At 45.1% G+C, this 24,354-nt stretch overlaps 1 protein-coding gene across 1 annotated transcript in view; it reads left to right on the top strand.

The window, feature by feature from the left end:
- Positions 1-24,354, top strand: part of LOC117725953 (proton myo-inositol cotransporter-like) — a 49,197-nt gene that overhangs the window by 3,417 nt on the left and 21,426 nt on the right. Inside the window, exons 2-3 of the mRNA XM_034525863.1 lie at positions 4,777-4,936; positions 6,142-6,347. Coding sequence (XP_034381754.1) covers positions 4,777-4,936; positions 6,142-6,347 — 366 coding nt within the window. The remainder of the gene's footprint in view (positions 1-4,776; positions 4,937-6,141; positions 6,348-24,354) is intronic.

Consider the following 24,354-nt stretch of genomic DNA (forward strand, 5'->3'; position numbering starts at 1 on the left):
ATCCTTGTCCAGTCCATCAAATTAAGAGGTTTCCTCGCTGCACGCAATGTATTTGTGGAAAGATGTTTCAATCGAGGAGGAGAAATCCATTTGTGTTATCTGTCTTGGATATGGGATGTGTGATGTGTAAGGAGAGTTCTTTTTCAATCAAGCATTTTAATCCAGCCAATCTTGAACTAGACCCTTGAGTGACAGCCGCGGGGTAGCCGACCTAGCACGAGCACCAGCTATTAATGCATTTATTTTTCCGTAGACCACACTGGTCTACGGAAAAGGGTTTGATGATGATGTTTTAATCAGTTTATTTTAAGAATGTAGCCATGCTACATTTCAGTAGGAATAGATTATTGGCAGTGACAATCCGTTTTCCTTTAACCTGCAATTATTATTTTGTGGGTTGCTTTGCGGCAGCAAAAAACAAAACACACACACTGTCGAAAAATAGACTTGTAAAAAGAAGCTACCAACAATTAGCCAATGGCCATTTCCATCTGTCATGTGACCCTCGGCCTGCCGTTCCGTGCGGTATACCTCCAGAGTGTCCTGCTAACATAATGGATTCTCTACTATGCTCTCTGTGTTTGATATAAAGGGATGAAAAGAGCCATTTCTTGAAAGAAATCTACTCTGATGCCTTCAGCCCTCGTTAGTCGTAATCCGTTCCCTCACACATCCACAGGCGCACAAACATAAGCCCACACCCTCACAGCGTGTGCATAATCACCTTTTTCTGGGCTAAATGATCAGTTACACATTTTGAATCCTTGGAGACAGCAGACGAAAGGGTCTGCATGAAAACGCCACATTTAATTACATTGTAATAATGTTTAATTATTACCTGGAGGTTTGATAACTAATTAGTTGTTTTACATAATGTAGTCACAATTCTCAGCCGAACCAGGTGGAAGACTTATTGATTTGTTTATGCACAGATTATTGTTGTTATGTGGAAAGTGTTCAAGAAAGTTGTTGTTTTTGGCTCAACATTTGTGCAATTTGAGGTTTTCTTTCCTTCAAGTGGTTTTATAAGAACACAGTCCTACATGTGACTAATCTCTAACGGTAAGTTACATAATAAAAAACTCCAGTTCAAGTCCAATGTCAAATTAGGCACACTTATTGAATTGAATTAACAAAGGACACAACCTCTCCTGCTTTTACCAGTGAATTTAATCACCACTCACACCACTTAACCATTAGAAAATCAACAACAGTGTTATCTGGGGGAGGTTTCGCTTTATCTCAAGGATGCTCCATTAGCCTCTAGTTAGCTTCCTCCATCACAACCAGCTGCTTAGCAGCAGAACATGTCTCTTTACCACATCGCAGTGACAGAAGGTCCGGTGGAGTATCTCCTCCTCGTTCTCTGATCGAGATGTGTACGACGTGCCCAGAGGCTGCCTTCACAAGACCAGACAGATTCTTTGTTTAACTGGGCTGTGCTGCTCTGAGGCAGAACGTGGCCAGACGATGACTTTATGAGGGTGCGTGCGTTTGTGTGCGTTTGTGTGCGTTTGTGTGCGTGTGTGTGTGTGTGTTTATGTGGAGTGCTGGGAGCTGTCCGCTGGTGCTGAAAGAGAGCTCATTATCGAGAAGGGGGAACACACTGCGAATGTGTTTGTAAGAGATTCACATTTGTGTGAAGAAACTTGACCTTTAGTTTAAGTCATTTTGTTGGTTTTCAGTGGAGACTCAGCTTCAGTGGACAACTTCAGAGGGATATGGCGACTTGACAAGCTTTCCAAATATACTTTACAATAATGTGTTTAATATAAACACGCCTCTGTGAGTCCCACCAACAGTGAAGACTGAATTTGTTATTTGCCAACTTTGTACTCGCCACCTCCGCTGTAGAGATTTGGGAAACGTGACTCGTCACTAGCTAAACTGTGTGTATTGGAACAACCAGCACAAGCTGCCTGAAGCGTATTATATACTCGCCATAGTGACGTGGTTGCAGCACTTGGTCGTGTACCTCTATTTACATGTCTGGGGGTTAAAAATCCATTGGAGGATATATTTTGCCAGCCAAATCAAATTGTTTACAGGATGGCCATCCTGCGTTACTTTACAATGCATGTAATACTTGACGTGTCTCTTTACAGGGCTTGTACAAATATGATAAATTAGTCAAACGCAAAAGAATACTGGAATTTTGCTTTATGCAACATCAAAACAAAACATCACACAAGTAAAAATATAGTATGAGCAGCTTTAACATGAACACACAGCATTCTCAATGCCAGTGCAAGACAAAACCTCAGCTGAAAACAACAACTAATTTCACACGGTCAATAAACTGTCCAGTGTTTGACCTTGTTTAGGAATGGTATTAGCTTTTATGGGCGCGAACCACCTGCAGCAGGATTTGAAATGGAGATGATCCATTCCTCAGGAAAGGCATCAACATCTGCCGTGCGCTCTCACTCATAGGCACACGGGGCTGTGTGTGGCAGCAGCCTTGGCTTGGGCTGACACAAGCTGGTGTTGCATATGGCTGAGATGTACAACACTGGGAACACAGAGGGAAACGAGCAAGAGGGAGGATGAAGAGGTCTGGCTGGAGGTGAATACAGATAGAGGCATTACAGCAGATGAGGACTTTGTGACCTGTTTGTTAAGATGGGTGCATGTGTGTGTGTGTCTGTGTGTGTGTGTCTGCATAATGTCATCTGAGTATACAAGCCTACTGTCAGACAGAAAGGAGCGAGAAACAGATTTCATGCTGTTTTGGGTGTTTTCTGTGTTTATAGATTGGCATGAAATCTGTCTTTCTGCTCCGTTTAGTCATTATACTCAAACTTGATTCATTTTAATATGTCACATCTCGTTTCCAGCGAGCTGCATTCACCATTGCATGTGATGTTTGACGAAGAAATTCCAGAACCTTCGGCCGCATCTTTGTGGCCCTTGTCAGCTAAAGGAGTATGCTATAGTCTTCCAGGAGCCGGTACAGTGTGGCATTTCAGTTAACAGGTGGATGTTGCCACAAGGCCACTCGTGTACATGAAACAAACACTGCATTTGCAACGGAAATTAGTTGTCTCGAACTAGCTGGCTCTATTGTAACCTTTAACATGGAGTTTAGTTGTTTTCTTCTTCTGGTGTCTGTCTTTTAGCAGCATCTCTCATAAGCTCATGAAGGGATTTCCATCAAATTAGCCCGAGCAGACAGGCTTCAAGCCAAAAAGCAGCTGATTTGATTTCGGTGGTGATCTGGATCTCAGATTTCCACCCACTGATGATAATCCTTTCTTTTTTTTTATAAGCCATAACTTAGATTGAGACTCCAAATCCTGAGGGTATGTTTGCAGGGTTAAGAAATCAATTGGTAGATGTAAGAGACGACTGATGGTTATAACAGCAGGTTGGAGAGCTGCATGGCCTTGGCAGTCTACGAGTGTCTCTCCTGATTACTGAACAGTAGACCAGCCAAAGACCTGACCACTTGGCTTTGAACCATTACTGTCAACGTGTTGACACAGGGTGGAAGAAACGGGTCTTTTTTTAAGTTGATGATGGTGATTTCCGTTCTCAAATCGCTCTCTTCTGTGGAGAAAAAAATAAAAGAAGAAGAAAAATATATATTATTCCTCGCACTCGATTATAGATTTCCCTTCCCAGAGCTGCCCCAGCTTGGTGCCCGCTCAGAGACTGGTTTCCCAGCAAGTGTGTTGCCATAGCAACAGGTAGCCATGGCGGCAGTCGAGGGCAGGGTGGTGGCAGTAAGGAGGGGAGGGGAGGCAGAGGTGGGGAGCGGGGTGTACAGAAAGCAGTGGCAGACTATTAATAGAGCTTATCGGGAGCCAGCTGCGGAAAGCTGCGGCCCGTTGCACCTTGTCAGATACATCCGAGGAAAACACACGCTGGTTTGTGCTGTGTCTATGTGAGTATAGGAGCGTGCATGTGAGTGTGTGTGTGTGTGTGTGTTTGTGTGTGTGTGTGTGTGTGTTTGCGTGTGTGCGTGTGCAAATGGAGGTTTTCCAGAGTAGTGCAGAGCCCATTACTGAGATGGGTTCACCTCATGTCCACAAGCTGCTGTTGTTGATGTCGGGGTCAAAGGTCACGGTCATTTTAAATGAGTAATTCATCACAGACAAAAGAGATTGTTGAAATAGTTTTAATTGGTAATAATAATTGTAATATAAAACACGTTGTAAAACACTTTCGTTTTGTGAGATTTTTAAAGTGACAATTTAAAATGTAGTTATTGTCAAATTAAATAACTTCGGTGATTGGCTTTTCTATCTTGCACCATCATCAGGTTTTCTCTGTGCGGTTTATGATCAAATTCCAACAAAATTAATGAAATTCCCACTATCCTGTGCTGTGTTATGTGCTTAGTGCTAATTAGCTAATGTCATCATGTTAGCACACGCAACTGAGAGGATTGTTTACATGGTAAACATGTTAGCTTTGTCATTGAGAGCATGTGAGCGTGCTGATGTTAGCATCAGCCCCCACTGAGCCCATCATTGGACTGTATTAGTATGTTTGTTAATTAATTAATTAGTTAATTTTGCTTTTTATCCTATATTTTATTTTAATTATTGTTAAGTTCAGTTGATTGGTTAATGTTAGTGTCGCTTATTTGTCACGGTTCAGCTAATGAACCTGCCCCAATGAGTTCACATGTCGTACACTTTTCATTTATGTCATTCAAATACTGTAAGCCCTTTTCATAAAAGCTAGCATTTACTTTGAGATCTAGTGTCAAAGGCACAATCTGAGTCCCCTCGCCTGCCTAACGTTGTCTCTCTCCCTCTCTTTGTGTAGGTATTGCCTCCATGACAGTGCCAGTGTACATCGCTGAGGCATCACCGCCCCACCTCAGGGGTCAGCTGGTGACGGTCAACACCCTCTTCATCACCGGTGGACAGTTCACTGCCAGCCTCGTCGACGGCGCCTTCAGCTACCTGCAGCGCGATGGCTGGAGGTCAGACACACACACACACACACACACACACACACACACACAGTGAGAGGATGTGTTACGTAACAATTTGATTAAAGGGTTAGATGGATGGTATCCCTTGAGTGTGCATAAATCCACTTGCCTTTATGATCGACGCTCATATAGCCAGATATGATACTCGCCTCTTTTCATATTAAATGCCAGAAAAAGTCGGGCCGGCACAAACCCTCATTCCAAATGTCAACACATGTGCGGGTCAGCCCCTAACATTTGCCGACAGCAGCTGCGCCGTACGCCTGAAAGATACAGTACGCCTCTGTCTTTTCTGCTTCTGTGTGCATCTTTTCCTGCTGTCCCACTGAATGCAGGTTTACAGCCTCCAGGGTGTTTGAATGTTGAGCTGCGAGACACTTTAGATAAGAATCGTCCTTTTGGCAAGGATTCGCTTCAGCTACGTCCCTGATGGAGATCGCGGAGATCGTTTAGAAAGCACCTAGATTGCTGTGATTCATACATGATAATGGCTTTTCAGGAGACGCTTATTGAGTTTTGAGTGTGAATGTTGTCTGATTGACGTCTTTGCCTGCGCAAAGGAAGTAAAGCGTGTTGTGTTTACGTCAGGAAAAATTTAAGGGTGTTTTTTTTTCCTCACTCTTCTCCACTTCCATCATCATTATCGCAGTCTTTTTTTGTGCTGTACATAATATTTTAGATTTTTAGAACAACCCCTTCGGGTTAAAAATGCAGTGTATGCGTATATATGTGCAGCACTAATGTAGTGTTTTGTCAACTCCATCAGTATAAGGGAATAAAAGCCTTGACATTTTAACCAGTGTTCAATTTTAATGAACTATACTACCTGATGCTTTTTGCTGGCATAATAAAATATCTCAACATAAATTGAATGTACCTTTTTATTCCACCGCACCGGCAACAGCCGCGGATGGAGTCACAATGTTTTCGGGGTTGTCTGTATGTCTGAATGTGACATCTCAGGAACAACCTCGAGCAAATTTCTTTAAATTTGGCACAAAATTCCACCCGGACAAAGATTATGAAGCAATAACATCATCTTCTCGCGAGGCGGTACTTGTAGTTCAACCTATTTCTGTGAGTAATGTCAAAGGAATTGGAAATCGCATGACATGCCCAGCTTTTCCACAAGCACCTGTAGTCTCTGCCATCGTGATTGGTTTCCTCACTCCAAGCCTCCCCTCCCTCTGCAGGTACATGTTGGGTCTATCGGTGCTCCCCGCCGTGGTCCAGTTCGTGGGATTCCTGTTCCTGCCGGAGAGCCCTCGCTGGTTGATCCAGCGTGGGCTGACCCAGAAGGCCCGCCGCGTGCTCAGTCAGATCCGAGGCAACCAGAACATCGACGAGGAGTACGACAGCATCAAGAACAGCATCGATGAGGAGGAGGACAGCGGAGGAGGTAACGTGGGGTAAAAGAAGGGATGATTGGGGCAAGAGAGCAACACAGGCATTTTGTTTGAGATCCTTTTTCAAATAGTTTTTTCAGGAGATATTTTAATGGTAACAGTACCTGCATAGGTATCCATGCAGTCAGTGTTTATTATTATTTTGTATTAGTCATTTTGGTCTATCGGTAATATTTGAGGTTGTTTAGCAAAGCAGTCAAGGCATTTCTTTCGTGTCGAGGTAACTGCTACAGGTCAGAGGTCACTCATCCCCTTTATACAGACTTTCCTAGAGACCACGTCAATAGAAGACTAAACGTGTTTGGAAGGGACTTGCGAATTCTTGGGCTCACGTCATCAACACCTCACAGTTGAGTCACGACCCTGAGCCCCCGAAGGCAGCAGCTTCCTCTTCACTCACTCTGACGTGCTCCTCGGTGAGGCTGAGGAGAGAGTGCATGTAGCCCCCCCCCCCCCCCCCCCCCCCCCGCTGTGTGAGGAAGTCCCTCCCACTGACGCAGCCGTTCACTTGCTCTGTTGCCATTCCCTCGACTACCGGGGCGATGATGGTCACCTGCCAAGAGACCATCATCAAGTGTTCGTGGCCTCTTTTCGCAGGATTCTCCGTTGACATGGTTTGACTTTCTCGAGGTCTTTTATCCATCCGCTCCCCCGTGGTTTTCTTTCGTTGACGCCGTAGTCATTTACGAGCCTGGAGGAGGTAAACGTGAAAAAGACTTACTTCACGGTCAATTATTGTGTGATCTGACCTTTGCTTGGCTTTGCCAGCGTGAGCAGACAGTATTGAGCGAGCTGGTAACTGAGCTTCAGTAGCTAATATTGCTGTTTCATAACCCAGCTCATGACAATCGGGAAATCTTTAATTTTTTTGTGGTCCAGTCCGGTCTGTTCTTGCTAACCTTCACCCCAAAAAGCAAAGAGTGAAATACGATTAAATCTACAGAAGAGAGACATTATGCACGTTCACACACAAAGACCATATGGTGTCATAATTGCTGCCGTGATGAGAATTTGAATCTAATCCCCAAAACAGTTACTTTCCCTATTGCTGGAATCAAAACTGTAGTCATTTTAGTTTCACGCGTTATCCAAAAGAGCCAGGAGAGAGTAATGGAGGGAAAGAGAGTGAAGATAGGAGAGTCCATTAACAGGCAGGAGAGGACAAGTGGGCAAAGTGCTGAAAAGAGTACAAACATAGGGGGAGGATGAGGAGAGGAGAGGAAATTGGATTCATCCTGCAACTAATCAACCTTGACAACAGAGAACACCGTGTCTCTGGAAGGAGTGGCATCCATAGATCCCCTGGGTCCATGTGGATCACATAATCACATGTCCCTCTCGTGGGACTCAGTGTGTGTCCGTCAGTTTCCTTTTTTCATTTCGACGTCTCCTCCTCCTCCTCCTCCTCCTCCTCCTCCTCCTCCTCCTCCTCCTCCTCCTCCTCCTCTTCACTGCAACTCATCGCCGCGAGTCATGATCAGTTACTGCCTGCGACCTGCTGCTAGTTATGTTGCCGCCGGTGTTTAACACTTTGATTCAACGTGTAATATAGCAATGGACCTTATGTTCAGACTTTCAGGAAGGTTGTCGTCTCGCTTGAGTTGGTTTCAAGTGTTTGACTTCTCTGCAATTAGCATGGCATTCACTTTCCAAACACACTGCACGTTGCACTAAACCTTCACTGGCTGGCTGTTCCTTCTTAAATGAAATAGCCTGTGCACTGTTGAGTTGTAGTGGATTTTATATACACTTGCATATGTAAATAAGAGAGTCTATGTTTTAAATTAATACATAAAGAGAGTAATGATAATTAATTTGGGATATTATGAGGAATATTCTGGAGGAATGTATTATAAAGCATAAGAGAGGATCACTGTTTTATTATTCTGTTTGTTGATGACAAATGTAATGATTAGCTGTATAATGCATGAGAATGAATGATGTTTTATTGTTTAGACAATAGGTAAAATGGATGCCGATTGAAACCTGAGATGTTGCTTTTATTCTGAAGGCAGGATAATAGGTTTTATTCTGAAGGGGAACTTCCGGTCCCTGAGCTTTGAACCCACCATCTTATCGATTAGCTTAGCGAACAGAACGGCGGCATTCTTTGAACTGGCCAATGGAACTAATCTTTAGTTGTGAACTCATATGCATGACCATACTAATAGTCGTAACCTTTGTTCTGGAGTCAGAGTTCTTTGGTTCGGGAGCTCTTGAGACAGCCCCGGGCTCTACGCTGCGCCTGGCTGAGAGAGAGAGGCCTTGGCAGCAGCGCTCCCTTACCAGCTCCACCATCGTGAACGCTATCTGTCATTATCTTTGCCATTAACTTTAATTCATTGAATCCTGGATTTCCTGCGCCCACGGCACCCGAGTTCTGAACATATCTTTCAGCACTCTGCAGCCTAATTGCCACAGGTCTTTGCTGCTCCATTACCTCAAAAAGATGAGAAGGATTTGTGGTTGCGGATCCATGAGCATGTCTTAAACTCAACATATTTCAATTTTTTTTGGCAGCTCTCTGTTCTCTGATGATACCTCTTGAGATGCATTGCCTCGTGACAAATCATTCCAGTTCACCTTTGACTATTAAAAACAAGCAGAGAAAGCACAACAAACAAACAAAGTAACGAGAAACAATGACTCATTTGTTGAACATTACATGGAAGAGCAAATGGATTTAAAATAATACAAATGCTAGTTTAGAACAAACCAAAAGATGATTTGTTCCTTCAGGCAGATCAGATTTAAAAACTCATTGTCATTTAAAGATTAATCTTTATAAACTACTGTAAATATAAGTTAGAGGTAAAATGTTTGACTTAGTAATATAATGAAACACTATGTCAGCTCAATCCAGAATTGGTAGCAACAATTACCTTTAATGCTGTGTGGAGGTTGGAAGTGAGCTCAGAACAATAATAATACCAACATATTTTATAGAATCAACTTGTAAAGACCTTTCAATGTATTTAGTGTATTTGTCGATTAACAGAATTCAAAGCATAAATATTATAATAATAATAATTGTATTTATATAGCACCTTTGCCTCGGCACAGCTCTCAATATGGCGACGACTGAGCTGGCGGCTAGCAGATACCGGTGCCATTAGCACACGCAGTGCAAACAACCACACAAACCACAACAGTGCTGAAGCCGTGGGTTGGGACGGCGTTGTCAGCGTTAGCGGCGTTAGCGGCGTTAGCGGCGTTAGCTGCGCGGTTCAGAGCGACGTTCGACAGAGAGACTCACAGAGAATGAGAGCGGCTTCATCCTCTGCTCAGGTGGACTTTGCTCGACTCTAGCTTTACACGTAGTTGTTTGATGCACTATTAATGCTGCGCCTTTAGCAACTTTAGGTTTAAGGGGGTATGTCAGACATTTTCATTTTTTGTCAACTTTAAAATTAACAGATGGAACTTGTTGGGGAATCAGGCAGAAAGGGTAGAAAATACATGACCCAACAGGATTTGATCTTTAAAACGTACTCTGACCTTTCAGCAGAACAGAAGACCAGCGTTGCTCATGTCTCCCCTCCTTCTTCCAAATTCAGTGTAGTTCTTAAATGATTGTTTGGTCTGAAAGTCCCTCACGACTAAACCCAAAGGGAAGAATCTTTTATTAATAACCACCCACCCACATCAGTTCATGCCTGCGCCGCTGGCATGTCTGCAATTTGCATGCTCTCTTTTAGGGCTGACGTGTGACCTGGAGACCTGCTGTCGCCTTAGCAACCAGACAGACCGACAGAGAGGATTGGTAGACAGAAAGATGGAGAGGGAAGGTTCAAAGGACTCTCCTGATTGGCTCGGTCATGGGCAGGTGACTGCAAATACACACCTTTTCGATCCACGAGAGCAGGAAGTTCTCATAGATAGCAGGGTTAAGGATGAAGCCACTGGGGTTTGATGCTGTCTTACAGGGCAGCATCAACTATGATATGTAGGGAATATAGAAGTTCAGCATACATTGCTGATGAACATTTTGAATATATAATCATAAAGTGTCACATCAGTGGTTATTATGAAGTTTAGACTCCTCCTGCAGGTACTAGAGCTTCTTAAGACGCTCTCAGACTCCTGTGAGTGAGGAGGAGGCACTCGTTAATCTACTTTAAGAGTATCTTAAATTAGGAGGCCTTTTAGGAAACACTTCTTCAGCTTAAGGTTTAAATCCAAGTGATCCTCTCTCTCAACACGATGAACAGGTAAATACAGAGAGGTGAGCAATTTTTATATATGCTTTGTAATGCTGTTTGTGTCAACAGTACTGGGATAAACATACAATGGGAGTTTTAAGACTGGTTGGCTGTTACATCCCTTTTTCTTCTTTGCCCTTTAGTAGTCATTAAGATAAGATAAGATAAGATAATATATTACTTTATTCATCCCCACGGGGAACTTTTGTAAAGCAGCAGCAAACATGTTTACATATATACAATACAATAAAATAATATAGCAGGGCAGTACATATTACATTTGATAATTTAAATAATAAAGGAAATACAAATGTAAAAATAAAATGAAAGTATACAGTGTATCTAAAGTATAAAGTGAAGCAGTGCAAGGTTTATTGATTTTCATTTGAGGAGGCTCTGGCCAGAGGTGATTTATTGTACAGTCTTATAGCAGTTGGCAGGAATGTTCTCCTGTAATGTTCTCCTATACCAGGAATGTTCTCCTGTATCAGGAATGTTCTCCTATACCAGAAATGTTCTCCTGTATCAGGAATGTTCTCCTGTAATGTTCTCCTATACCAGGAATGTTCTCCTGTATCAGGAATGTTCTCCTATACCAGAAATGTTCTCCTGTATCAGGAATGTTCTCCTGTAATGTTCTCCTATACCAGGAATGTTCTCCTGTATCAGGAATGTTCTCCTATACCAGAAATGTTCTCCTGTATCAGGAATGTTCTCCTGTACCAGGAATGTTCTCCTGTATCTGTCCAGTCTGTTGGAGAACGTGCTCCGCTGTCCCTGCAGTAGGTGTTGGAGAGGGTGGTCCAGGTTATCCAATATGGACAATCATTTCTTCCGTGTCCTCCTCTCCACCACCTGTTCCAGATAGTCCTGTTTGCAGCCAATGATGGAGCCGGCCTTCCTCACCAGTTTAGTGAGTCTGTTGGTGTCTCCGGCTCCAATGCTGCTCCCCCAGCAGACTACGGAGAAGTCCAGAGCACTGGTCCAACAGACTGGTAGAACATCTCCAACATCTCAGAGCACTGGTCCAACAGACTGGTACATCTCCAACATCTTGCTGCCCACATCGAAGGACCGAAGTTTCCTCAAGAAAAAGAGTTGACTCCTCCCCTTCTTGTACACAGCGTTGATGTTGGCCTTCCAGTTCAGTCTGTTGTCGATGGAGTAACAGGAACTTGTACTCCTCCACCATGTCCACCTTCTCCTCCACCATGTCCACATCCTCCTTCTCCATGTCCACTTCCTCCTCCACCATGTCCACATCCTCCTTCTCCATGTCCACTTCCTCCTCCACCATGTCCACATCCTCCTTCTCCATGTCCACATCCTCCTCCACCATGTCCATATCCTCCTTCTCCATGTCCACTTCCTCCTCCACCATGTCCACATCCTCCTTCTCCATGTCCACTTCCTCCTCCACCATGTCCACATCCTCCTCCACCATGTCCACATCCTCCTTCTCCATGTCCACATCCTCCTCCACCATGTCCACCTTCTCCTCCACCATGTCCACATCCTCCTCCACCATGTCCACATCCTCCTTCTCTATGTCCACTTCCTCCTCCACCATGTCCACATCCTCCTTCTCCATGTCCACATCCTCCTCCACCATGTCCACATCCTCCTTCTCCATGTCCACATCCTCCTCCACCATGTCCACATCCTCCTTCTCCATGTCCACATCCTCCATGTCCACATCCTCCTCCACCTTGTCCACATCCTCCTTCTCCATGTCCACATCCTCCTTCTCCATGTCCACATCCTCCTCCACCATGTCCACATCCTCCTTCTCCATGTCCACTTCCTCCTCCACCATGTCCACCTTCTCCTCCACCATGTCCACATCCTCCTTCTCCATGTCCACTTCCTCCTCCACCATGTCCACATCCTCCTCCACCATGTCCACATCCTCCTTCTCCATGTCCACATCCTCCTCCACCATGTCCACCTTCTCCTCCACCATGTCCACATCCTCCTCCACCTTGTCCACATCCTCCTTCTCCATGTCCACATCCTCCTCCACCATGTCCACATCCTCCTTCTCCATGTCCACTTCCTCCTCCACCATGTCCACCTTCTCCTCCACCATGTCCACATCCTCCTTCTCCATGTCCACATCCTCCTCCACCATGTCCACATCCTCCTTCTCCATGTCCACATCCTCCTCCACCATGTCCACCTTCTCCTCCACCATGTCCACATCCTCCTCCACCATGTCCACATCCTCCTTCTCTATGTCCACTTCCTCCTCCACCATGTCCACATCCTCCTTCTCCATGTCCACATCCTCCTCCACCTTGTCCACATCCTCCTTCTCCATGTCCACATCCTCCTCCACCATGTCCACATCCTCCTTCTCCATGTCCACATCCTCCATGTCCACATCCTCCTCCACCTTGTCCACATCCTCCTTCTCCATGTCCACATCCTCCTCCAGAACTCTCAGCGGTCATGGAGCTGTTGTCTTCCTCCTGAAGTCGACCTCCATCTCTCTGGCCACGTTAAGAAGCAGGTGATTTCTACCGGCCCGCTCCACAAAGTCATTCGTTCCTGCCCTGTACTCCACTTCCTGTCCATCCTTTATACACCCAACCACTGCAGAGTCATCAGAGAACTTCTGCAGATGGCATGACCCTGAATTGTACTGGAAGTCAGTGGTGAACAGGAAGGGAGACAGAACAGTTCCCTGTGGGGCTCCAACATCACCGACCACCGTCCCAGACAGCACACGGCCCAGTCGGACATCCTGTGGGCTGCCTGTGAGGTAGTCAGTGATCCAGGAGACGGTGGACGCGTTGACCCCCACCACCCGCAACTTCTCAATCAGCAGCAGTGGTTGGATGGTGTTGAATGCACTGGAGAAGTCAAAGAATGTAAGAAGCCTTTGTGCAGCTCAACAGGGGGGACTGAGGGGGAGGTGTTTGGGAGGTGTGTTGTGTGGGGGAGACCGATGAGGGCTGTGAACTAAACCTATTAAGGGTGTGTGTGTGTGCGTGTGTGTGTGTGTGTGTGTGTGTGTGTGCGTGTGTTTTTCCAGTGCCAGCACATTTAATCATGTCTCCAGCAGTGGGGGACTCACATTGGTCTGGTCTTGGTCTTGACTCAACCTCTCAAAGTCTTGGTCTCGATGCACCCTGGTCTTGGTCATGGCTTAGGTGGTCTTGACCTGAACACTTGGGAGTGAATGTTATGAATGTTTTCTCACCTGGGCATCGCGCCCCTTAGCTGACACATCGGTTGCCATGGAAACAACGCTTCTCACTTCCCTTTTCCTCTCACCTCAGACCCAGCTGTGATTATAATGTGTGTAAACCTCTGTCTCTCCCCTTTATGTCACGCGCACACATTTAACACTTCTTAACACATTTTCGTTCCATGTTGTGAAGCTGGTTATTTCCATTAGATTACATTATTGACTTGTTGTCTTTTTGCTACGTAAATGTCTTAAATGCTTGTGTAGGAAGAAGGATGTAGAAACTCTCTGCAACTACTTCATCTTTTGATGAGCCACAAGTCAATGAGCTCCAATTAACACCTTTTCAGCATGAGAGGTGCAAAGGAGTGAGAGGAGGACGAGCAGGGGGGGGGGGGGGGGGGGGGGGGGGAGGGAACGAGAGGAGGGGGAGGAGAGCTCAAAGAGAAAGTGAAGCGAAAAATGGAGGTGTTTGGGCAGCAATTATGATGGAGAAGCAATATCGCAGGCCAATTCTGTCAGCCATTCTTCATGAGGAGCTTCATCGTGCATCATATTGAATTTATTGATTTCTTTGGAGGGCGTGTTCCAGGCAACGCTGAGCAGACTCAGATGTAACCTGACAAAAACAAAGGTCACGAATGGACTCTGAGCGATGGTGGCAGTATGAAGCAACTACAGCTACTTTACATGGATTTCTTCTTTTTTTCATTCTACAGCAAACCGGTTGAGAGGAAAAGACAATAAAATATAAATTTAGAGAGGATTATTGGTGATTACAGCATTCACTAGACTACGGTGATCTAGTTTCAGATGGCTCTTAATTGATGTGACGAGGTCTATTTAGAGTATGAAACAAGAGTACGTCTCTTTTTAGACTTGAAAAGGTTGCTGTAACACAAGTTGGTTGCTTGTCCATTAGCCCAGAGTATTGACTGCAAACCGTTTCACAGCAGACTTTTTGACTTGTCATATGCCACTAAATAAAGCACAGGTGTACGTTTTAACATTTACATTGACGATGGCTCAGTTACAGTAAGATAGATGACAGTCAAACATGTTCATTTCCAGGACTCTGGGAAAAGGTCTACTGAGTGAGTTAGCAGGAGCTATACATATAACGATCTCAACAGTGTGGAGCAGAAAGATTGAGAAAGTAACTATTTACAGCTATCTTTTAAAGGGGGGGGGGAGTGTTTCTAATTTGAAACTGCAACATATATATTTATATATATTACTTGCCTGTTTCTAGCTAACTCCTGAAATGCTTCACAGAGCTAAGGGGAACTTTAGATGTGGGTGATCATTATCTCTGAGCTCTTCACTGAGGGCAACCCCTTTCATATTATATGTAGTCTTTTGGTCCATTGTTAATATGAAAACATGAAGTCGTGCAGCTTTAAAGATTCAGGTTGCAGTATCTCTTTAAAGAAAGAGTACTTTCAGTATGCACATCCAGTTTTGATTTGAAAAGGGGAGATGAGAGAAATTACTCAATGTCAAGCACTTCTGACATTAATTTAGCACATTATACTTATTGCATTACATAAGATGTCTTGGTAGACAAGATGAGTGGGTATATTCTTTAAAAATGAATACTGCCTCGTATGACAGCTGTAAAGCGAGAACGTTCTGACTTGATTTAAAGTCACAGCGTCCGTCAAAGTGTTGAGAATTTAATCACAATTGTTTGTGCTCGACAGAAACCCCCTCTTTAACCCGCTGCTCTGTTTGACTCATGCTTGTTTCTAGCCACCGGTTGCCAGGTAATTGAATGGTACACTTTGTTAGCCATCAACAAAAGTGTGCTGCATTTATGTTCCGGCAGAGCATTTCTAAGTTATTGATTTCATGCCATTATTATTGCTGCTTATTCTCACAAACACGCAGGCACAAACCCTTTGCACACACACACTCTCTCTCACACACACACACACACACACACACACGCACACACACCTGATGGATGTCTGAGGGAGTTTTAGCGTCGACCTCCATCGCGGTCTTAATTCTCCCGCTGGTCATTAATAATTCAGGATATTTTAACATTTCATGAAATTCCACTGCTGCTCTGGGTCTGTTTAACTCCACCATGAACTCATGAGACCAGGGCTTTGAGGAGAATGTGTTTGGAGTCAACAGACAGCCTCTTCAGTATCCTAAATGTAAGTTTGTAGATGTCCATATTGGTCGAGATGGAACGGAATGAAAGGCTCGAGGCTTTATTTGTAACTGGTTTGAAAAGTAGCACTATTTACCAGCGCAGGCCGGGTTCACTGTTCCCCTCTCAAATCAGACTTAATTGAATCCAAACATGTTCGATGTATTGTCTTGTAAATATTCTTTCCTCTCCAGTGCTTTTCATTTCCGCCTCTCGTGCGTTACCAAACCCGGAGAGCCCACTTGACGGATATGCTCACAAGGGTGTAGTACGAGCAAATATTTTGAAATCACATTATTAGAAACGACACGTTTCTGTCTGTATTGCCATCGGTTTAAACGAGGAGCCCCAACCGGGAAATTATTATGGAGGATGCATTAGCAGAGGATGCAAAGCAAGGCAAGCTGCTCCTGATGGAAGCAGAGAGGGGAGATTAGGGGATTGACTTTCCCTTTTCTTCAGTAATTGGTTTCTATCGCGGCCTACTTGTGAGTCCACAAACAAAAAGTGTGAATGTATTCAACTCCTGATTCAATATTTTCTTGCTGTTACTCATCGTCAAGTGGCTCTTCATCGGCTGCAGGATTGACTTGATCTTCTATGCATTAGCAGGCATTTGTAGGTGTCCACGGTGTTCATTGGTCTTTGTTGAAAAATCAATACACTCAATAGACGTTGGGGAGAGGGATTGTTTTATTTATTTTTTGATTTTCTTTAGCGGAGAAAGCTAAGAAGTTCTGAAAAGAGCTAAGAAATTAGCACACTAATTTGAAAGTCAATATGCAGAATTAAGTTGTAAATTCTACATCTAGAATGGATGTCTCTGGTAATTGTCATTTTTTTTAATACATTCCTTTTGCACACAAAAAAGGAAGGTATAAGTTCTAAACCACAACGTCAAGAGTTCAGTTTAGCTCTCCGTCTCCGAGCCACACATTTAACAGAAAGACACATTATTGGGAAGAGAGAGACAGATTAACCCCAGCTGAGGCTGATTAGACATCATACCGGCTCTGTTCCCTGAACCACACCCCCGCTCCACCCACTCTACAGCTGAGTCTAACCACACCCCACTGCCACAATGTGGTAAAGCAACATGTTCACCCCTCATACAGAACAAAGAAGAGACACATTTCAAGTTCATGGTTTTCTTTTGAGGGGGACTTTCAATGAACTGCAATTTATCAGCCTTGCATTATCGTCACTCTTGTCGACTCACAATGGAGGATCAACAAAAGGAGATTTTAAATTCGCTCCACTTTCTCTCATTTGAATCTGAAGGCCACTTGAACACACAGCAATGTTCTTCTGAAAAGGCCATTCCCAAGTATTCATAAGCAATGACAGCAATGAACCTGTGGCTCCTCCGGAGATGCTTTCTTTAATTAAAATACATTCAACTGGTATCTTTTGGGTACAGAGGAGGCCCCAATGAGCCTTGAGTGAAATTAACAAGCACAGTAATGGTTATTACTCAAATGTTCCATCCGTGAATGTAGGTTTATGAGGGCAGTAAATTATCGTTGGCAGAACCATTATCCAAATAGGTTTTAATGGGGAACAGCGAAATGAGATATTCAGATGATATACAGTAGGTAACGGTGCCTATGTTTCCTGTTTTCCACAAGCCTCTCTCTTGGTTCTGTGTTTGTGTATGTGTGTGTATGTGTGTGTGTGTGTGTGTGTGTGTGTGTGTGTGTGTGTGTGTGTGTGTGTGTGTGTGCCCTTAAGGAAGACCCTTGTCATTTGCATTAATGCAGGTGTGCAGCTGAATCTCAATAACTCAGTAGATTGATTACCAGCAGACTTCGAAATGGCTCTAGAGATGTTATTACTGGCCAATGGGAATGGATAGATGGATGAGTGTGTGTTTGTGTGTGTGTGTGTGTGTGTGTGTGAGAGAGTGTGTCTCACAGGTTTGTGAATGGCTGCGAAAGCTGGAACCCCCCCATGAAGGCACATTCATTAGCATACATGTTCGCCAAGGTTTCATCAAACCTTGGAGCATTTCGTCCTTGAGTCTTGTTAATTTCACCTTCTTCCAGCACTACTTGTCCTTCCATGTCCACTCATAATCCATCGTGTGTTCACACCACGTTGTGCATAGAGAAAGGATCATAGCTAGTTGTGATAACCGCTGACTACCTTTTCCCCGACATGTGAGAGGAGTCAGCGCTAACAGCCGTGTTTTCATCACAGCTGCCCAGTTGGCTTCAGGAGACAAATCTCTTGAAGATCTCGCTGTCTCTTCAACACACATCCGTTTCCTTGTTCCTCATTTAAATGCCTCGAGGCCTCCTTTAAATCACAGCGCCAGCACTTCAGAGGTACGATAAGAAGTTTGAAAGGAGTGCTTCATTCGCCCTCTATATCTCGCTGTTGCAGCGTGTATCTTTTCCACTGAAACTTAACTTTTCTGTTGTTTTCCTCTTGAATCTCAATACAATCCCTTTTTGTTTTTTTTGTTTTTTGTTCCTGTCTCTATTTGTCACTACATCTTTTGCACTGACTGAAAAATTACGTTGCTTGAATGGATCAATCAGACATTGATTTGTTGACTTAATTGTCTCTTGGCTCTCTGGGTACTCTGTGAACCGCTGTGCGCTGTGTAGTCCAATTGTTCGGTAAACCCACTCAGTTGGTCTCAAGGACGATTACACAAGAGGAGACGCGTGACTCAGAGAGGAGACGGTGTTTAAAAAGATTTTGACAAGATCAAATGGGAAAAAAGGTCCCATTGCCTCCCGGTGAACAGTTGGAAATCAGACATGAGATGCTGCTCGTTCTGGCAGAGTTGCTGTGTCACTGAAGTAGTTTCTTCAACGGGGAAACATCAAAGTATTTAATTGTATTTCAGAAGAATTATCCATTTTCTTTCTCTCGACAGTGACATCATATTTTGCTCCCTGTGGTTATTGTGGATGCTAATTTAGAGGCTCCCCAGTGCTATTTATACCATATGTAGATGCCGAATTATCTGAACTAAAAAAGCTTATTAAGATGCCACGCAGTTAAAAACAGCAGCATGTTAAATATAGCCAGCCAACTGCTGTTTCCAATGACAACAGGTTCTCTCTCCCCCTGTGGCTCTCCTCTCACCTCCTCTTCTTCACCCCCCAACCTTGTGACAGCAGATAAATCCTTCCTTTTCCCATTCTTTCCTATTGTTTCATTCCCCCTCCTTGTCTTTCTCTAATCTCTCTTCCTTTACCTATATTTTCTTTCCTCTCCTCTAATTTACTTCTTTTTTAGTATCTAAACCTGCTCTCTCCATTCCTCTCCTCATTTTCCATTTCCTCTTTTGCCCACTTCTTTGCTTTGCTTCTTTCCTCTCCTCTCTTTTCCTTTTATCCCCTCTCCTCTCTTCTCATATTGGACCAATCAAACCGACTCGGACTCGACAGCAGAGCCAGATCAGACTGAGACCACAAGTCACGCCACCCCAGACACACATGAAGGTCATCTCTGCAGCTTTTGAAATGCACATCACAGCTCTCTCCCCGGCTGCTTAACGGATTCTTTTACCGGTGATGTCTCCCATCACTCACTTTGTGAGTCCGGGTTGGTCTCGCTCACCTTCTACACAGATTGGACCGCTGGCTGCATTCAAAGCGTGCGCCATCTGTTTACAAAGATACAAGGATACTAGTGATATCTTGTGATGCTTCGCAAAAAAATGATATATAATGGTAATTGAAAGGCTGTTCATTAATTATGGCTTGGTGTTCTTTTCTTGCATTTCTGTCCTGGCAGTGAGCGGGTTTACTCAGCTGCTGATGTGTTATTTTAGCTGTAGGGAGGCAAACATGTTGGGTACCCCGGCTCCTCCAGTCCGCATATCAAAGTGTGCTTTAGTCTGTGTGTGATTGGCTGAATGTTGACATGTAAAGTGCTTTAAGTGGTCCGGGAGACGTTTACATTTCATATTATTTAGCTGACGCTTTTATCCAAAGCGACTTACAATCATACACCGTAGCAATTCAGGGTTAAGCATCTTGCTCAAGGACACATCGACTCGGGCCGTGACGGGATTGAACCTGCTAACCACTGACCCACAGGCGCCCCTACCTGAAGGGCGCTGTGCAAGTCCACGTAGTGTGCTTTGTCATATAGATATACAGTAGACGTTGTGATATATTGAGTCATGGTGGGGGGAATGCAGCAGGGAGAGTGTTTCTGGAACAACCTTTTGTTCCTGTCTATTTAAAAAGGGATAATTTTATATATTCGAGATGTATTTTTTCCTTCTTCGTCAGAAATGTACTGATTAGACTCCCCCATCTCAGTGGACTCAAACTGCACGCAGAGACATAAAAAGCCTCCCGTGAGTTTGTCTGATTAAAGCCACGAGGAGGAACTTTCCTTTTGTGTTCCCCGTGGATCCTTTACTGCGGCACGTTCTGCCCCGCGAGCTCTGGTTCTGGTTCTCCTGGCTCTGGTTCTCCCGGCTCTGGTTCTCCCGGCTCTGGTTCTCGTGGCTCTGGTTCTCGTGGCTCTGGTTCTCCCGGGCCTACGGGATGGTGCCGTTTAAAAGATTATAAATAACACTTGTCAGCAGTCCGAAGACTAACTCCAGTGAGTTTGTGTGGGTCACTGTGGAGCCTCCGAACAATCAGCGAGGAACATCAACAGTGACAAATAGAGAACAAAAGAGCCTCCATCTCCGAGCTCTGCACTCCTCTCCGCTCCTCTTTTCTTCTTCTCCTCTTCTCCTCTGCTCCTGTTCTCCTCTGCTCCTTTGCTCCTCTTCTCCTCTGCTCCTGTTCTCCTCTGCTCCTCTTCTCCTCTGCTCCTCTTCTCCTCTTCTCCTCTGCTCCTCTTCTCCTCTTCTCCTATTCTCCTCTGCTCCTTTGCTCCTCTTCTCGTCTTCTCCTCTGCTCCTCTTCTCCTCTGCTCCTTTGCTCCTCTTCTCCTATTCTCCTCTGCTCCTTTGCTCCTCTGCTCCTCTTCTCCTCTCCTCTTCTCCTCTTCTCCTCTTCTCTTCTCCTCTGGTCCTCTTCTCCTCTGCTCCTTTGCTCCTCTTCTCCTCTTCTCTTCTTCTCTTCTTCTCTTCTCCTCTTCTCCTCTGCTCCTTTGCTCCTCTGCTCCTCTTCTCCTCTGCTCCTCTGCTCCTCTTCTCCCCTGTAGGTTTTAAGCAGCTTATTAATAATTGAGCGAGGAGAGTTGTGCGATGGCAGATCTATCATGATTTCCCCCTCTGCCCTGCATGGCTTGATGGATATTGAATCAGTCTCTTTTTTCGAGCAGTATGTTTGGTTTTTTTGGTGTGTGTGTGAGGGGGGGGGGGGGGGGGGGGCAGTCACCAATTAAATACGTGATAATGAATTTCAGGCGGCGCAGGAGTTGGCTTATACTGCAGAAGAACCCCCCCCCCCCCCCCCATGCCAGATGAGCCGGGGAGTGTGAAAAGAAAAGGAATACAGTATTTGAGTGTGTAATTTGTGTGTATATTTTGTTCAAAGGCAGTCGTCCCCCCCCCCCACAGTGGTGTACATCTTCCATGTGTTATGGCGCTATTATGAAATGCATATCACAGTGTGTGTGTGTGTGTGTGCGCGCGTGTGTGCGTGTGCGTGCGTGTGCATGCGTGTGTGTGTGTGTGTCCAGAAAGATTGGTTTCTACTGCAAAATAATATGATGAGATATAAAATGGAAAGTGTGTGCCTAGTTTCTGTGTGTGCTTGTGTGGATTTCTGCCTATTCCCCTTAGGCCATCAAGCCCTGTCGTTTCTTTCTCTGTCTCTCTCTCACACACACACACGCACACACACACACACACACACACACACACACACACACACACACGCACACACATTTCTTTCCTCTTCTTTACTCATGTCCCTCAGGATTAACTACCCACCAGTTTTGGGTCAAGCTGGCAAGAGCAGCAGATTGTTGCGTAATGCTGGTTTCAGTGCTGGGTAGACAGGGAAGTGGCCAGGAAATAACCTTTGTTCACGAAATGGAGAGAAAAAAACTTTCTTTTGTTGCGTTACTTCTCATTTGATGACGGACGGAAAGCCGTCAAACCGCTGAATAATAGAAACCTCAGTGTGAAAATCAGACGAGGTTTAAAAATGACTGCGTCTCCCTGTCATGTCCGCCGCCTCTCAACTCCAGGTAGCTGTGCCGCTATGATCTGATTCGGGGGTTACGTAACCAGGTGGGGAATTCTCAGCACTCTCCAAACCAAAATGGATGAACTTCTCTGGCTTCTTTTAATTATTTTTTTACTCCTCCCATGTCTTTTCCTGCGCCTCTCTGCCGCTGTATCCTCAGCCTCTGCTTATCCTCCAGGCTACAGAAGCAACACGGCAGACTGACAGGCAACCTCCCGCGCTCGATTGATCCACTCCTTTGATACGATTAGCTGGTTTGGTTCACTCTCACACCGAGACTCCGAAGCTTTGATTCAAAGTATTCTCTCTCTGCTCTTCAAGTTCCTTGCTTTGTGTGTGTGTGTGTGTGTGTGTGTTACTCATTTCATCCATCTCTCGGTCCGTCTGCGTCTGTCTGGTGCTCGGCAACTGTTGGACCCCTCGGTGCCCTCAGATAAACACAGCTGCGCCCCTCTGCAGACACTGACGAGATTTGATCAGCTCCACTTAAGATGCACCAATCAAGATCCGTGCTGCCACCCCCAAAAAAAGAAGCATACAGCTTCTCCGTGACATTATGGAAACAACGGGCCTGAAACGTGTCGGAGGCCCGCTCATCTCAAGCGAACACGGCCTCTCGCGGCTTCTCCGCTTGACAGCATCTTCTTCAGCTGATTCGATTGTCTTCCCCTCAACATACCACGCCTCCACTCGATGTCAGAGCGGGCCAATGGATGTTATGGGCCGCCAACGATTCAGGCAACACAGAAATACAGGTTTTAATAAACAGACACATCACAGCAGAGAACACCAGGAAGGAATCTCTGAGTCATTATGAGCAGCGGGAGGACTGTAGTGCACGGAGCTATAACCTCTCTTTAGGTCAGTAAAATACATATTTAAAAATAATCTTTACTGGCGCAGTCTAGAGTCTGCATTAAGTAAGTGGCCACTTTGAACATAATGGTTTCATCACCCCAGAGTGCCTGCGATCATAATCCTTCTCAACCGTTCAAACAGGGCTGTAAAGCAGAACATGTGCAAACTGCAGCCCTCCCGGTTATGCAAGCGAAGCCCGCTTCAAGCCACTGTGCCACAGTGATTGGATGGATGCATACCCTCACTTCTTTCTTCCTAATTCCTCCGGTGCGTCCATCCACTGAGGTTATTGGGCCCTCTTTGTTTCCTTGATTGCACATTGTTCAGCCCCCCCCACCCATCAGCATTGACCCATATCTATATCACTGATTTTCAAAGGATTATAAGAATCAGTAACCGTAGGTCTCGCGGATGGATTCTTGCCGATGTTCCTGGAAAGTGTGTATTTCAACTGTGTATTTATATATTTATAAGCGTGAATAAAAAAGAAACATCCGACGGTGCCGAGCGGGCGCTCTAATTGGCCGCGGGGATTGAAGCCGGGGTGTCTCCCGAAAGCAGGTAGCCGAGGAAGAGAGCTAATTGGCGGATCCTTGGGGGAATATCAAAAGGAGATGAGCCCGGTTCTCATTAAAAACACCTCCCGAGCTTCCCTCGCTCACTTTACAAACACACCGTGGTCTTGTGGCGATCAGCCTTTGCTGGATGGAATGCTGATAAGATGTGACTTATAGGATTGACTTATGAAAAGGGAGTCATGCCTTTGTTGTGTGTGTGCGTGTGTGTGTGTGTGTACTGCCTCCATCTAGGTTTTAACATCAAATTCGGTGCTCATCTCTCATGGTTTGTTCTGACTTGTGTCCGCGCATCTCGCTGTGATCTACACGCCTGAATGTGTCACACTTGGAAGTTTAAAGGCAGTGCAGGCGGAGTGAAGCGAGGCAGATACGGTTGGAGAGGTTCAACGACGTGCAATCACGGCGCCGCCGCGAGACTTAATCACCGCGCTTGTGCCTCGCTGGTAGCTGGCTGGCTTGTTTTGCTTTGCCATCTTTCTTCTTCAATGTCCCATCTGATTGAATTACAGCTGCGTGGTGTTCAGCTGAGGAGATGAAGATGGGTGTTTTGTGAGCCTTCGTGTATGTGCCTGTGCAATAGTGTCTCTGGGCATATACGAGTGTGCATGAATGCGTCTATTTGCGTTCTAGATCTTTGTAGAAAGACGTACATACGTCCTGCCTTGTCAATCCCCAAGGCAGCGACAGGCAGTAAGACGTGTGTCTGTATGATTGATTGTATCTGAATAGGTTTATGTGTGCGTTTCCATGGTTGTGTGTGTTTGGCCGAGTAAATTTAGCTCTCCTTCAGGCAGCCATCAGGTCTCCACTCTCTCCGTCGTCGTCTTCGGCCCACGAATCCTGATTTCCCTGCCAGCTAATCCTGATAACAGCCCTCTGCTCTGATCCC

Source organism: Cyclopterus lumpus, chromosome 23 (genome assembly GCF_009769545.1).
Source record: "Cyclopterus lumpus isolate fCycLum1 chromosome 23, fCycLum1.pri, whole genome shotgun sequence".
NCBI classification, from domain to species: domain Eukaryota; kingdom Metazoa; phylum Chordata; class Actinopteri; order Perciformes; family Cyclopteridae; genus Cyclopterus; species Cyclopterus lumpus.